At 44.2% G+C, this 16,235-nt stretch overlaps 1 protein-coding gene across 2 annotated transcripts in view; it reads right to left on the bottom strand.

Annotated features, from left to right (window-relative positions):
- The window catches only part of LOC128071380 (DCC-interacting protein 13-beta), a 55,271-nt gene extending 39,497 nt beyond the window's left edge, over nt 1-15,774 (bottom strand). For both annotated transcript variants that reach the window (XM_052664265.1, XM_052664266.1), the window contains exons 1-2: nt 15,583-15,774; nt 7,192-7,290 (exon numbers count right to left, since the gene is read on the bottom strand). In XM_052664265.1, coding sequence (XP_052520225.1) covers nt 7,192-7,290; nt 15,583-15,636 — 153 coding nt within the window. In that variant the 5' untranslated portion in view covers nt 15,637-15,774. The remainder of the gene's footprint in view (nt 1-7,191; nt 7,291-15,582) is intronic.
- Nucleotides 15,775-16,235: the final 461 nt, after the last annotated feature.

Below are 16,235 nucleotides of genomic sequence, written 5' to 3'. Positions count from 1 at the left end.
GCTCAGCAAAAGCAGTGGTCTAAAATGTAGACTCTATGGATAATGGAGCTCTGGGAGTAGAGTCCTTCAGCACTCTGGGATAGCGCTCTGGTTACTATCTACTCTATCAGATGTGTCATAGGAATCCTTAGAGAGAGAACCTGACGAAGGGTTTACTGACAGAATGTTCTATTTAAACAGCACTTCGCAAGGCTGGTGCCAAGCAGAAAGTCCAGTGGTTGACAAACCCAGGAGGAAAACTGAGATTTGGACAAAGAACTGTTTACCTCATGGTGGCATGGAGCACTCACCAACTGCAACTGTCACCTGAAACCGCCTGAAGGCCCCTGGACAGGAAAGGAGAGGCCGGGAGTGGGGGCAGAGGAAATCCACTAGGGTCACCGTCACAGCATAGGCACTGCTGTGATCTCCACCAAATATCTGGCCAGAAGCATTACCTAAAGTCAAGTGGTTGAGAGTCTCATTCATCACAGCACTACCAGCAAGCTGATGGGATCAGGAGCCCAGGCTGGAGCGCAGCAAGAAGAAAGGTTAGAGAGCCCTGACTGGGGCAGGCCCTGAGGGATGCCTGCTGAGGACTCCGACAGTACTCTGCAGGTACCAGGGAAGCCCTGAGGAACCTGGGCAGGAGAATAACAAGGTCAGATGTGAGCAGAATTCCGTAAGTGGCTGTGTTGTAAAAGAAACCTTGAAGGGAGAAAGAGGATGACATGAGAGTCAGGAGACCATTTGAAGTTGAGTGAGAAAGAGAAAAGGCTGAAGCCAACGACAGAGGATTAGATGGCTGGATGGCATCACCGACTCGATGGACCTGAGTTTGAGTGAACTCCAGGAGATGGTGATGGACAGGGAGGCCTGGTGTGCTGCAATTCATGGGGTCACAGAGAGTCGGACACGACTGAGCGACTGACCTGAACTGAACTGAAGCCAGAAAGTAGAGAAGGCAGCAGAGATCTGCCTGGGGTCGCTGAGGCAAAAACATCAGGCTTGAGTGAATGGGGGAGGAGGAGGAGTCCAAGATGGCCGGACCCTAGGCCAGATGACCCACGATGGCAGTGCCCCAGGCTAAGGTGCTGATCGCGGGGCCCAGACCTGGGAGGGACGACCAAGCACACAGTGAGGGTACGGCGACATTCTCATCAGTCCTTCATTTAACACCTAGTTATCAAATAGTGAATGAGGCCAGGCAAGGTGCTGGGCACTGGAGACAAAGTGCCCAGCTCTCGGAGCTCACGGTGCACAGAGAGGCAAAAAAATCCCACACGCTGTCCCTCAGAGCTCTGACCCATAAAAGCGCAGGGTGTCTGGGTGCTTTGGTCAGAAGGGAGAAAAGGAACACAGGAAAGGCGTCAGATACCTCGGATCTGAAGTCAGCCTTAAAAGTCACCTGCTGGGAAGGCCATTTGCCAGGACAAGGGGCCCCTGGGGATTCCGGGCAGCAGGAATGGCACAGCACAGTCTCAAGATGTGTGCAGGGCCAGGCACACTGGGCCAGCTGAAGACGAACCTAGAGGAGCAGGCCGAGACTCAGCGCACAAAGAGCTCTGCGTGCCTTACTGAGGGGGTTCATCTCGGAGCCACAGAAGCATCTGGAGACAGGAAGGGAGGGAGGGAAGGTTTGGATGTGGTAGCTTGAGAGTAAAGAATGGACAGAAGAGTGAAAGACAATCCCCTTACTACAGGGAAACTGCTTAGGATGGTGCTGCAGTAGCCCAGGTAAGAGCGGAAAACTCACTCTCCACAGTGACAAGAGGCAAAAGTCGTTTGGAATAAGAACCTAGAGATGAGGGCTAGAAATAGATTCTGAAATGGCCAGGCTGTGCTGCAGTGACCTTGCCCAGCAAGCTAGTAGAGACTAACCAGAGAAGGCTTCCTGTGGAATTAGACTTAAGGGGTAGGCAGCAAATGGTGCCAGAACAAGAAAATAATCAGGAATGGTGGGCAGAGACTCGGGAGAGACACTGTCACAGGGACCAAAGACAGTTAGTTGTGCAGGGGCCGCTGGTACCAGCATCGGGGTCTGCCCAGGAGGGAAGGTGGACAGGGGCTGGGAATCAGGCACTAAGCGGCCTGTGCAGCCAGTGGGGGACGAAGTCTAGAATGAGGAGCAAACATCAACAACGCAGTGAGGAGTCAGGAACGCAGCTACACTGCTCCTTCAGGAAAGTCAAGATCAGAGGACCAAGTTCTATTTAATCCAACCAGTGGACCCAGGGTAACAGTGCTATCGTAACTATGATTATTCTAAGGCTGAGAAGGTGGTTATGTTAACGGTGAGCACTTCCTGCCAAGGACTGATCTTATACTTTAGAGGGATTAGCTCCATTAACCCTCACAACAACCTATGAGGTGGTTATTAATATTACTATGACCTCTGTTTACCTGATAAGGAAACGCAGGCAATGAAGTGACCTGCTCAAGGTCACCCAGCAAGTGGCCAAGACTGGAACTCAGAGCTGATACATCTAAGGTCACACACTTAAACCTCATACCTAAGCAATGAGCCTGGCCCAGAATAATCTTCTCTACCAATCTGAAAGCCTTCAATGTTGGCATGAGGGCAGGGTGTAGATTCCATATGCAAACCCAGTGTAAAAACCCAGGTCTCTGAGGTTGCTTCCAGGAACCATTCAGGGGCTCTCTGCTCCTGTACCTCAGCCTTGAGCTATACATATTCCTCTATCCCTGTCATATGAATCTCAATGTGACTGCTTTGAGAGCTGTTAAAATTCACTGATTGAAACCATTATGAACAAAACCCAATTAAACAAGGGGAGTTTCCCTGGGACACATAAAGGAGCTGGCTCCCACCTTTAAGACACTACAGAGCTGCTAGGCTGCTAAGCAGGGTTGTTCTGTGATGACAAGAACAACTGTTGAAGACTCCCACTTCCTTAGCCTCGGCTGACATTTCCAGAGACCAGTATGTCAAGAGAGTACAGCGTGGCGGTATAGCGTGCGAGTGCAGTAAAGTTTTAGAGTCAAAGACCTGAGTTCAAATTCTGATCCTGACTCTCATCAGCTGTATGATCACAGGCAAGCTGCATAAGCTCTCTTAGTTACCCTGCCTGTAAACACCTACTATAATAACGCCTCTCCTTTATTGGGCAAGCTAAATGAAATTATACACAAGAGGTGTCTTGCCAAGTGTGTGGTACATTTATGTGTCTCGTACTATTTTTATTATTAAAATACACAGTTCTGATCCTCTATGCCTTCCAAATCCTTCTCTCTCCATTACAAGCTTACACTCCTGGATGCCCACTACTCTGTTTCCCAAGAGGAACACTGACTTATTTAGCTTGATGGCTATATCTATATCTATATATATATATCATCATTTCTAAAGAAAAGTATTTTCCTTTTTATAATAACAAATGTACGCATATCTTGCAAAGTACTTTACTCCTATCCCCTCCCGCTGCCTAAGCCCAATTTGAAAAGATATGATTCCCAACTCCAGTGTGGACTTTTATATTTTAGGATCAGGAGTTCTGCATGCCAAAAGGTCTGTTTAAGAACAGCTGCAAAGGGATGTTCCTGGTGGTCCAGTGGTTAAGACTTGACCTTCCAATGCAAGGAGTATGGGTTCGATCCCTGTTTGGGGAATTAAGATCCCATATGCTGCAGGGTGTGTTTTAAAGTTGTAAAAAAATTTTAACAAAAAAAGTTAAATAAAAAAGGAACAGCTGCAGAGATGAGACCATGTTTAAGCAAGCCAGTTTTGCTGAAGGAAAGGGAAAGAGCCTGAACCATGGTTCTCAAGTCAAAAAATTCCATCCAAACGTAATAAAAAAAAAAAACACCAGAACAAACGAAAAAACCAATCCAGACTGAAGGCACCAACTACAGAGGCTTGTCATCTGTTGGAGGAGAAAGACAGGTTCTAGGAGATGCCAGGTTTCACTAACACTGCTGGTAACATCATTTGACCTTCCCCTGTTTCCTCAGTACAGTGTCTGAGAGAAGTTGTATTACCAAAGTAAACTTGCCAGATCCTAATAAATCCATTTTTTAAAGATTTTTAAAAACCTTAACCTTTCTAGGAAAGAAACAAAAGTACAGCTGATACACGAAATCAAAACAAATATATTAAATGCAAAACTTCGGCAGATTTTTACTGAGTATGTATACACATGCATATATTTAAATACTATGTAAGTTTTAAACTTACTTAGTCAATAGTTTGAAAGACAGCAGAGATTTCTAAGTATGTAAACCATCTCTGCAGCAGGCGATAAATTCTTTCATTCAGATGACCCACAATAGAGTACGCAGCCCCTGTGTGCGCAATGGCGTGTCTGACACTTAGGAAACCACAAGCGATCCAAGGACTGCTGCAAAATGCTGAAAACAGCTTAGAGCCCATAGCTTCATTCTACTGCTTAAGACAAACAAAATTACAGATTTCCCCCAAACCAGCCAATATCAGCAAAACTGCTCACAGAACTTTCCTCTAGTTTTTTTCACTCTTCCTCTTTCTAAAACTAAGGCCCAAATGGTCAAGTTCACTGTATTAAAATCCAGAAAATTACCATGTGGCTTGATTTAAAATATCTTTTATGAACATTTATCATTTATTAACAGCATTAACCTGGTTCAAAAATGTAATAATGAAAAACATCTTGCTAAGCACCTGTATTTTAAAATGAAATTACAAAACTCTATTAATATAATTTAACAGGTCTAGGTGTAAAGTATTTAAGGAAGAATGTTAAATAAAACCAAGAAAACATAACCTAAGGGGAAAACACTGAATGAAAATCGTAGCAGCTCTTTCTCTTTCTCCCTCCCTCTCTTTCTCTCTTTCTTCCCAACCACATACACGGACATAAACAAATGGATCAAAGAGGAGTTAGAGAAGTTTTCTTAAGAAACAAAACATGTTCAAATAAACCTGAAAAACAACTAGCCCTGACCTCAGCCAATCTGAGTGCCACCGGACACTGCCAGAATCCGTCACTGCGCTGGCAGCATTAGCCAGACGTTCCTGCTAAGCTTCTGCCACAGGAAACGCCAAGGCAGAAGGAAGGGTTTCTGCCAGCACAAGAGCCCATGTGATGATCATGTGGTGTGAACTGAGAGCTGGTTACAGTCTCTTGGAATGCAAGACCCACTTAATTTTGGCAAAATGCAGTTTTCTGGGCTCAAAAGAAAAAAAAAAAACACATAAGAGAGTGTCTGGACATCTCCAAGTAAATGATTCTGACAGACAAGGAGAGGCAGAGCACAGACTCTTGGGAGAGGCGGAGTTGTGGTACCTTAAGTCTTGGGACTCTTAAAACCTTAAACAGCAGACCAATCATTTGACAACAGTATTCAAATTCCTGAACAGCAAGCAAATTTCAGTAAAAAAATTTTCTATTCTCTTAAATTTTGAATATTCAGGGAAAAAATACAAAAAAAGTAATCGAAATAAATAGGGTTTTTGAAAAACTGACGAAGTGGGTCTCCTAGTTTCTGAATGCTTTACCTCAGAAGCAAAACCACAAATAACTGTGTGATTCTTTTGGTCACTAAAATTAGTTCCAATTAATAAGTAACACTTTTATAACACAGTAGTTTGCAGATCTCTATCTCTAGCCTGAACTCTGGATCTGAACCTTCAATATGCCCTCTTTCCCCGCTTTGATGTCCCATGGATACCTCAGCCTTTCAAGGATTAAGATTGGCGTCTCTGCCATTCCTGTCACTGTCACACACACACACATCCACACACACACTCACACACACCCCCACACACATCCTGCTCCTCTTCCTGTGTTCTCCCAACTGTGCACCCTGTCGTTCAAGCCAGAGACCTGGGCATCATTCTTGATTCATTCTTCACTGACCTGACCACTTCACATTCAGTCAATCACCAGTCTCCCTCTTCCTATTGCCACTGCCACTGCCCTAGCTCAGGCTACCACTCTTATGTTTAGCAGTTTCTTAACTGCTTTGGCTTTCTGGGCATGGCTCTTTTGTTTCTCATGAATATCAGTCTTAGATGTCAGTGCTTTGGCTTCAGGCTGACTTGCTCTACCATGTATTAACAGGGTGGACTCGGGAAGTCATTCATCATCAGAATCCTTAAATCTCCTGACCTAGAAAATGAAGAAAATAGTAACAACACTCACCTCACAGAGTTGTGAGTGAATTTAAATGAAATGATTACAGGTAAAAGCCTCTGAAACTGTGCCTGGGCCTTAAGAAGTAGTCAATAAATCTCAACTGTCACAATCGTCCTCCTTTTGGGTATGCAGCACAATCCTCCGGGTTAGGCACCCTTTCTCTCCCAGCACCTCTACACTCTTTGCTAACTGCTTTGTCTCCCAACCCAGCTGTAAGCTCCCTAATGGCAAGGACTGAGTCTTTTTCCCATATATGATAAGAACAAATGATTAATAAAACAATGATATAAGTGTTATACATGAAGAATAAGTAATAATAAATGACTACACATGACTACTAATATATACTATTATACACTGAATGTGGTATTTATTTAGAGATCACAGGTGAGAAAAAGAAACAGTAACATGGACAGATTTAAGTCAGCTAGGAATTAATAATGAAACCGGTTGCCATAATATTTTGATGTGTAAGGTAACAAATTTTAAAGTAACTCTCAAGTTTTATCCTAGAAAGTAACATACATAGGCAATTCTTGATCTTAAAAAGATTCACTTTTGCTACTCAGCAATTTATTTTCCATGGTTTTGCAAGACAAAGATACTTGTTCCTCAAAACAAAGAACCACCCAACTGTTCTAGAACTGTGACTCAAGTCTTTTCAGAGGAAGCACTTGAAAAAACATCTCTATGTGCCTGCACTGACATCTAAGACTGATATTCATGAGAAACAAAAGAGCCATGCCTCAGAATACTGAACCCACTCATTCACAAGTAGGAAGAGGAGACCCAAATGTTTCCCTTTGGGACTGCATTTTTTTTTTTCTATTAAAAAGCAGTGATGTACCTTTCTACTGGTTCTACTAGTTACAGGAAAATTACCCTCTTTCTTAGGCTATGAAAGCAAACTGTCCTTAGTTTTTTGAGATGAAGAGAAGAGAAAAACAATTGTGATTTTATTTTAAAAATTTAAAGGGGGATGTTCTGACTCAAATCTCTCGACCTCCTGAGAGAAGTTCAAGGTGAGGGCAGAGGGCTCCTACTCTGTTCCTCGCCAGATGAGTGGGCAGGAGGATACCTGGGCTCCATAGACGCGCTGCATCGCCTGGAGCAGCTGGTTGGTATAATCTGTGAGAGTGCCGGCATCTTCCTCAAATACACTCAGTAAAGAGCGAGTCTGCAAGAAAAGAGGCCAATATTATTTCTAAGTGGAAAAGTTACAAAAGAAGTAAAACAAATACACATACACACACAGAACTGGGAAGGGCAGATGCCTGTTCTCTGGCTTTATTTTTTTATTGCTAATACTGATACAAGTTGATTCCTGGAGCTTTAATTTAGAATTCCTTTTCTAATCCTTTAGACTACAGTGCAAGGCCAAGGCCAACCTGAATACAGTTCGAGTACTGGGAACAGAGAAGGAAAGCCAGTTTCTAAAGGGTTAAGACTCAAGGGCTATTATCTGTCTCGACTTTAGCCTCTACCTAAGCACCAGTAAAGTTCATCCAATAAAATAGTGTTAAAAAGGGCAGCCTCTCCCTTCAAGCCCATAAATTGAACTCAGTGTCAGTCCTGTCTGTGTACCTGGGGTGTGGTCACCCAGCACTGCATCATCACAGTAGTTAACCATCTGTCTGGTTTTCTGCAATCTTGAGTGTCTTGCAGGAGTGTGTCATTCCTTCTGCTTAAGACACTACAATCAATCTCCATGTCTTTCGTCACACTCTAGTAAACCACGTTTTAAAACTCACGGCCAGGAAATTTCATGTACTGTGGGCATGCCAGCAGAAGTTCTGGGCACAAAACTCAAATAGAAACTTAGAACGCTAGCTCCATTCCTTTGGGAAGACTACTCAGGGTTTCAAGAACAGCTGAGCAATGTCTTAGATGAAAGGTATTTCCTACCATTTTCATGCAGAGTGCCTGATCTGCTGAGCACTAAGAAAACAGTTATATATTGGAAGATGTCTAAAGAAGTATCACGGCATCACATAAGAGACCATGTCTGTTCAAGGGACTACTGTTAATGTGTCCAGCACAATGGGAAACATTAGTGACAATGGGATCTCTATTTCAGAAGACAACCCACTAGGCACAGAACAGAGAGGCAACTACAGAAATGTCTTTAATAAGGTGATTCCAGGGCAGCTTACAAAGAACAATCCATTAAGGTGCATAATTTCCCTGCAAATTAATTTCAATTCCTTCTTTCTTTTTCTAACTTATCTTGGGCAAGAGAACAATAACTGACCCAAAAGCATCCCCCAATAAACTAGAAGAGAAATCCAGGCATTTGAATTGTCTGACCTTTGATTTTGTTGACAAACTCTGGGGCACTTCACAGCAGTATATATTATCCTGGCTTTGCCTGAGGTCTTTATGGCTAAAAATACCTTCTCTGAAACCAATAAACTCTTCAGTACCAATTCCTATCAACAGAAGGATCAGAACAAATAAAACAAAAATCATGGCTGTGACCCACTGGATCTCTTAATCCATCACTGGATGTCAATGAGTAGGTGAAAAACATTGGTTTAGAATTCTTTATTATATCTCTTTCAAATATACTATTTGAAAAAAAGATTGCTAAAAGATGTTTTTGGAACCTACAGTGACTAGTCTATTACTCTGGAGTCATTCATTCATGTATATACTTCGGCCTTCATCCAATACTGGATGAAACACTGTGATGGGAATTGAGATTCAGTGGTGATCAGAACCAACTCTGTTCTCCAGAAGCTTATAGTCTACTGGGGCCTCTCAAAGGCTCTGCGATCCCCTTGGGACCATGTCAGTCCTGGGTCCAGGTTCAGGCCCTAACACTAATCTGCAGGTAGCACTAGAAGTAGAAAAAGTACTTAAGGTGCCTACCAGTGTCTAACACATAGTGGCAGCAGAGGATAGTGATCACGAAGCAGATAATGAATGTCAGTTGCTTATTACACATTGGCTTCACACGCATGATTTCATTTCAACACTACGGCAACATTATCTACACAGTTAACTACTGACATAAACATCAGCTAATAGGAGAGACCTTTCCGGTACTCATGGCGTCAATGATGACGGAGTTCTTCAATGTTCCTTATGGTTCGGGCTCCTTTCTTTGCTATAACAGTATGTCTAAGAGAAAGAAAGAGTGATACAACTAGATCGAGGCTATTTAATTTTTTAAAACACTACTCACAACCATTTAGCTGAATCTTACTTACTGTTTTTAAAACTCTTAGAAACAAAACAGAATGGAAAATGAGCTGTAGGATGAAATGAGAGGGCTTGTATAAATATCCTCCACAAAGAGAGCAGAAAGAAAACGAAAAACTACCATTTACTCTGTATGTCCTATGTATCAGACACTGTGTCAAGCACTAAATACTGCTTCATCTAATCCTTCCACCAACTTTATTAGATACCACAGTTAAACTAACCCATTTTACAGATGATAAAACTGAGGCTCATCAAGGTTAAGAAACCTCCCACAACTGGGAAGCAGCAGGGCTGCAATGTAAACCCAAGTCAGGCTGGCACCAATGGCCAACCTTTTTCCCACCACAGGAGTCTGCACCCATCACCCAGCAAAGGTGGGTCTCGTCAATGGGCATGCTCCTTGGCCCACAGCCCCCCATCCTGTCTGGAGGCAGGATGCAGCTGTCTGGAGCTGGCTTCTCTTTGGTCATCCTACTATCACGCTCTTACCTGTGATAACAGCCAAAACTACATCACAAATCTTTTTTTTATATCCTGAACATGTTTATCATGATACTCATTAAAACTGACAAAAACATTCCTATCTTCCCTTTCTAACTGCACGAGGCCACGATCATCCTTGAAAAAAAATACCCAGCTATCTCAGACACTGTTTTAATATCCACATTTATCAGCTCTCTTATCTGTTTAAACTTATACATGGAACAACAGGAATGTTCTGAGATATGAAGAAGGAATAGGACCAGTCAAAGGTACACTAGTTGCTGGAAAGTTCTACCAAAAAATCCAGAGGACACTGTTGCATATAATTATAAGGACAATGACAGCAATCCTTTATGGAGTTACTGTAACAAGCAAGCATGGAGATATTGATACTTTACGTACGTTACTTATTCTTCATAAGAATTAAGCAAGTATTTTATTGTGATTTTACACAGGCTGAAACACAAGCTCAGAGAGGCTGAGTCACCTGCTGGATCAAGATTTAAATTCCATCCTTTCTCTACTACTCTGTACTTTCAAGAGTATGCCTGGATAGAAGAACAAAACCAAACACCTTAGCCTTAGCTCCACACTACCTTCTATCTTACAATAAAGAAACCAAGTGTAATCTAATAAAATAGTCCTAAACATTTTTCACACCTAAAAACAGCATCTAATTATATAATGGCACAACTTCAATAGCTGTGATTATAAAATTTATACACACGTATGTGTATATTTTATATATATTTAAAATGTTTCAATATTTATCACATATAATATATACAAGTATAAATACTACATATTATATCTAAGGTAAAAACAAAACTCTTATTCCCATATTATGGGAGAGGGACAGAAATGTCTCAGTAGAACCAAGTCTGCTGCTGCTGCTAAGTCACTTCAGTCGTGTCCGACTCTGTGTGACCCCACAGACAGCAGCCCATCAGGCTCCTCCGTCCCTGGGATTCTCCAGGCAAGAACACTGGAGTGGGTTGCCATTTCCTTCTCCAATGCATGAAAGTGAAAAGTTAAAGGGAAGTCACTCAGTCGTGTCCGACTCTTCGCAACCTCATGGACTGCAGCCTACCAGGCTCCTCTGTCCATAGGATTTTCCAGGCAAGAGTACTGGAGTCGGGTGCCATTGCCCTGAGAACCAAGTCTACTGAAATAAAAATGTATTATAAACAAAGAGTATAGCAGGACAAAAGTCTTCCACAATGAAGACAAAACCACTAGGTAATGTTCTGATGCATCTTGCCTGAGCTAAAAAAGGCCTGGTTTCCCAGTTGGACCTCTCACTGCATAATCTCAGAACTTAGTCTTAACATTGTCTGTGCTTCAGTTGTGCCAACTGCAAAGGAAACAAACACCATAACAAAACAGCAAGCAACAGCGCTTCACTTTATATCAAAAGCACACCACATACGGAAAAAGAAGAGCCCCTGGAGAAGGGCAAGCTGCAGCAGCTCAAAGTTGCATTTGTGTTCCTATCACAGTAGTATTCACACAGTGCAGGAACTGCTGCTCTCCTTATCTGTCTCCCAGAACAGACTGTGAACCAGCAGAGGGCAGGCACTCTTATCTTATTTGTCATTACATTCCAGCATTTACCAGCACTTAGCCAGGAGCAGGGGACTTCCCAGGTGGCTCTAGTGGTAAAGAACCCGCCTGCCAATGCAGGAGACAAAGGAGACACAAGTTCAATCCCTGGGTCAGGAAGAACCCCTGCAGAATGGAATGGCAACCCACTCCAGTATTCTTGCCTGGAGAATTCCATGGACAGAGGAGCCTGGCGGGCTACAGTCCGTAAGGTTGCTAAGAGTCAGACACGACTGAAGTGACTTAGCACAGAACAGCCAGGATCAGAGGCTCCCAAACAGCAACAGAGACAAGTATCTTAATCCCTAAAACTTTCTGTTGCTCATATAGCAGAGATCAAATTGTGAACATCCACTGGATCATTGAGAAAGCAAGTGAGTTCCAGAAAAACATCTACTTCTGCTTTATTGACTAGGCCAAAGCCTTTGATTGTGTGGATCACAACAAACTGTAGAAAATTCTTGAAGAGATGGGAATACCAGACCACCTCACCTGCCTCCTGAGAAATCTGTATGCAGGTCAAGAAGCAACGGTTACAGCTGGACATGGAACAACAGACTGGTTCCAAATGGGGAAAGGAGGACATCAAGGCTGTATATCATCACCCTGCTTATTAACTTATATACAGAGTACATCATTCGAAATGTTGGGCTGGAGAAGCACAAGTTGGAATCAAGATTGCCGAGAGAAATATCAATAACCACCCAATGACACCACCCTTATGGCAGAAAGCAAAGAACTAAAGATGAAAGTGATGAAAGTGAAAGAGGAGAGTGAAAAAGTTGGCTTCAAACTCAACATTCAGAAAATGAAGATCATGGTATCCGGTCCTATCACTTCATGGCAAATAGATGGGAAAACAGTGGAAACAGAGAGATACTTTATTTGGGGGCCTCCAAAATCATTGCAAATGGTGACTGCAGCCATGAAAATAAAAGACGCTTACTCCTTGGAAGGAAAGTTATGACCAACCTAGACAGCATATTAAAAAGCAAAGACATTACTTTGCTGACAAAGGTCCATCTAGTCAAGGCTATGTATGGTTTTTCCAGTAGTCGTGTATGGATGTGAGGGTTGGACTATAAAGAAAGCTGAGCGCTGAAGAATTGATGCTTTTCAACTGTGGCGTTGGAGAAGACTCTTGAGAGTCCCTTAGACTGCAAGGAGATCAAACCAATCAGTCCTAAAGGAAATCAGTCCTGAACATTTACTGGAAGGACTGATGCTGAAGCTCCAATACTTTGGCCACCTGATGGGAAGAACTGACTCCTTAGAAAGACCCTGATGCTAGGAAAGATTGAAGGCAGGAGGAGAACAGAATGACAGAGGATGAGATGGTTGGATGGCATCACTGACTCAACTGACATGAGTGTGAATAAGCTCTGGGAGTTGGTGATGGACAGGGAAGCCTGGCATGCTGCCGTCCAAGGGGTTGCAAAGAGTCGGACATGACTGAGCGACTGAACTGAACCAGAGATAATACATGTACACTCATCAACTAGTCTTATACATTGTGCAGGGCTGTGAACTATAAAGAAAAAAGGACGTGAACAGATGTATCTAAGGTCAATGAACTGTTATTCAGCTCCTCTTGGGTCACTGAGTTTAAACATAAAAGCTTCTGTGTTCATTAACGAATCCTATGCAACCAGGTTACTGGAGTAACCCTCATAAATACTCCACATAAAACAAGAGGAAACAAACAATAGATGGTTTCTTAAGAATGCTTCCTTTTAGTGAAATATTCTAGGTCACCGATGACAGAAAAGCCAGGTGCTAGGTGGCTGGGCTAACTTCAACAACATAGGCAGACTGCCTGAATTCCAATCCTGGCTCTTATACTCTAATGTATAATCTTGGGGGCAAATTACTTAACTTCTCTGCTCCTTGGTAATTTTAATAGACGACCTACTTCAAAAGATTGTTGGATTAGATGAGTTAACATATGTAAAGTATTGAGAACAGTGCCTGGCACATAAAATGCATATATGATACAGGTGTTTGCTGTGGTTTTTATTCTTTATAGATAAAACAAAGGAGTTGGATTAGATTCTTTCCAATTATAAGTCTATGGACCTCTTGGGAGGAAAGCTGCATTAGGCACAGGCCCCACACAAGAACACTATACTTTGATGGTTATCAGAGATCGTCCTAGAAGTTAGCTTCCTTTCAAACCTCACTAAGAACCCTTGTAAGTGGCATTCACATCTCAAAAGCAATGACAAATTCATCACATAAAGAGGAACCCTAAAGACGAATGACAAGGCCTCCATACCTCTTCTTCCTCAAGCATGATAAAACTTTAAGCCCCTTAAAGATCATCTGCTCCTCATTCTGCAGATGGGAAAAACCGACCCAGTCACATGACTGGGCTCGTGCTGCCGCTCGGTCATGCCCAACTCTTTGCAACTCCGTGGAGCCCACTAGGCTGCTCTGTCCATGGGATTTCCCAGGCAAGAATACTGGAGCGGGTTGCCATTTCCTCCATCAGGGGTATCTTCCTGATTCAGGGTTTGAACCGGGTCTCTTGTGTCTCCTGCATTGGCACGTGTGTTTTTTATCACTGTGCCACCTGGGAAGCCCCAGTCACAGGACAGGGATGAGGAATTCACCCAAATCAAATGATGAGTTAATGTTAGAGCCACAATTAGGACCCAGGTGTCCCAACTTGCTTGTCAGTCCTCTTTAGCCTGCCTGATAGCTGAGTACATCCTGAAAACACTCAGAACTAGTGCATATTCACAGAGGTGAGAGCCAAAAATTCCAAATATTAACTCCTCAGTGAGGGCAACACTGAGATTCAGTTAGTGCAGCCTCTCTAATCTGGCTCAGCCATCACCATGCTCCATTAGGAAAGCAATGTATCTTTGCATCTCAGTTTCTCCAACTACAAAGCAAGTGGAAATCCTTGTTCAAAATGATACAAATCCCACTTTATTATCTTCAGATCCCACATAACAAGTCTGAGGATGGACAAAATGCCTTCTACCAAGGGCTTTTGTCCCATCAAAATGCCAGAAGTGCAGAGACTTCAAAGCAGTCTTTGAAAAAGTCAATCAGACCTGAGGATGCCAATTAAAAAAAATAATAAATCACGGCTTCCTTACGATTTCTTGACTATGTAAGGAAGATCGCAAAGAAATGGGCACAAGTTTCTAAGCTCAGAGTCCTTCGATTACTAAGCCCGAAGTGGAGAAATGCAGAGTGGGTAAGTTCTTCAAAGGATCATCTCCAGGAGGCCCAACTACATTAAGAAGCAAATCGAAAGGAAGTAAAAAGCCAAGGGAAGCTGTGAGAGGAAAACAGTTTCCTCTTAAAATCTTATTCCCATTTTTTAAGAGTTGAGATACTAGGCAATAAAGAGCCTTACTTATATAACCCAGGGACGCAGAGCCACTAGGGTAAATAAGAAGCTGGGGAAACGTTAATGAAGGTGAACACAGCTTCCCTGGGGAAAGGTGTACTGATTTAGGAACTAAAGTCCTTCTGCACTCACTATATTTACACACCAGCTTTCTGCAGAGCTCAAAGGACTTGAATCTCATCTCGGGAGTGCTAATGAAGTTTCCCTCTGCGACAAATGAGAGAGGTATTGTATTATTACAATTTCCTCTTCACAAATGGGAAAATAGGGCCAAGGGGAGGTCTGGCACCGCTGGGAAAGAGGTCGAGGCTCTCTGCCTCTCACTCTGGCCCTAAATCCACCAGGTCCCAGCATATCAGCAGCAGTAATAAGACTGATTTCTTTCTTATTCTGTGCCAGACATTACTCGCTAACAACTTTACAGGCATTTCTTTAATTCTAACAACTCTAGAAGGCAGGTACAATTATTATCCCTATCTTACAGATGACGAAACTGAGGCAGAAAAAGATTATCTGCCCGGGGCGCTCGGCTAGTAAGCAGTGGAGCCCAGGTGTAGGCCAAGCAGCCCCAGTTTCAATTGAGTTTGGAAAGGGCTCGGGACACAAAGACTGAGAGTTGCTTTCCCGGTGTCTCCAGCTCTGCCTGAGGGATGCCATGTCCCGGAGCATCCCGGGTTCAGGACTCTGGGCCGGGACCCGGCCCCTCCTTGCCCCCAAGGTGGCCCGGCGTACTCCCCGCCTCCACCCCGAGGCTGGAAGGGCCTCCTCGGCCTCAAGCCCTCGGGCGAGGGGGACCCTGGCGGCGGGAGGTACCTGGGGGCTGTCCTGCAACGCCTCCTCTAGCAAGAGCTTGTCCACAGCGGGCATGGTGCCGCGCGGAGAGCCGAGGGCCGGATGGAAGGACGGAGAGCGGATGGCACGGCAGTCGAGGGTGCTCCAGGCTCAGGCGACGAGCGTCTGCTCTGTGCCCTGGGTGGCCCCGCGCGCGCCCACGCCTGGCCAGTGGCCGCCGCCGTCCGCCCGCCGGCCCTCCTCTCAGCCCAGCCCTCAGCTGAGCAGGATCAACAGGAAGTGTGGCGAGCGCCCTACGCGGCCACCGGAAGTGTGGCGGCCGCCTCTTCCGCCAGAGCCCTTCTCTCGCGGGAAACCGCATACCCCGCCCGGCTCCCAGAGAGCGAGTAGAGTGTGAGGGCTCGTCGGGGAAGGCAATGGCAGCCCGCTCCAGTACTCTTGCCTGGAAAATCCCATGGACAGAGGAGCCTGGTGGGCTGCAGTCCATGGGGTCGCTACTAGTCAGACACGACTGAGCGACTTCACTTTCACTTTTCACTTTCATGCATTGGAGAAGAAAATGGCAACCCACCCCAGTGTTCTTGCCTGGAGAATCCCAGGGACCGGGGAGCCTGGTGGGGCCGCCGTCTCCGGGGTCGCACAGAGTCGGACACGACTGAAGCGACTTAGCAGCA

This window comes from Budorcas taxicolor, unplaced genomic scaffold (assembly GCF_023091745.1).
Source record: "Budorcas taxicolor isolate Tak-1 unplaced genomic scaffold, Takin1.1 scaffold411, whole genome shotgun sequence".
Classification (NCBI taxonomy): domain Eukaryota; kingdom Metazoa; phylum Chordata; class Mammalia; order Artiodactyla; family Bovidae; genus Budorcas; species Budorcas taxicolor.
This window is presented reverse-complemented; position numbering and strand designations above follow the sequence as displayed.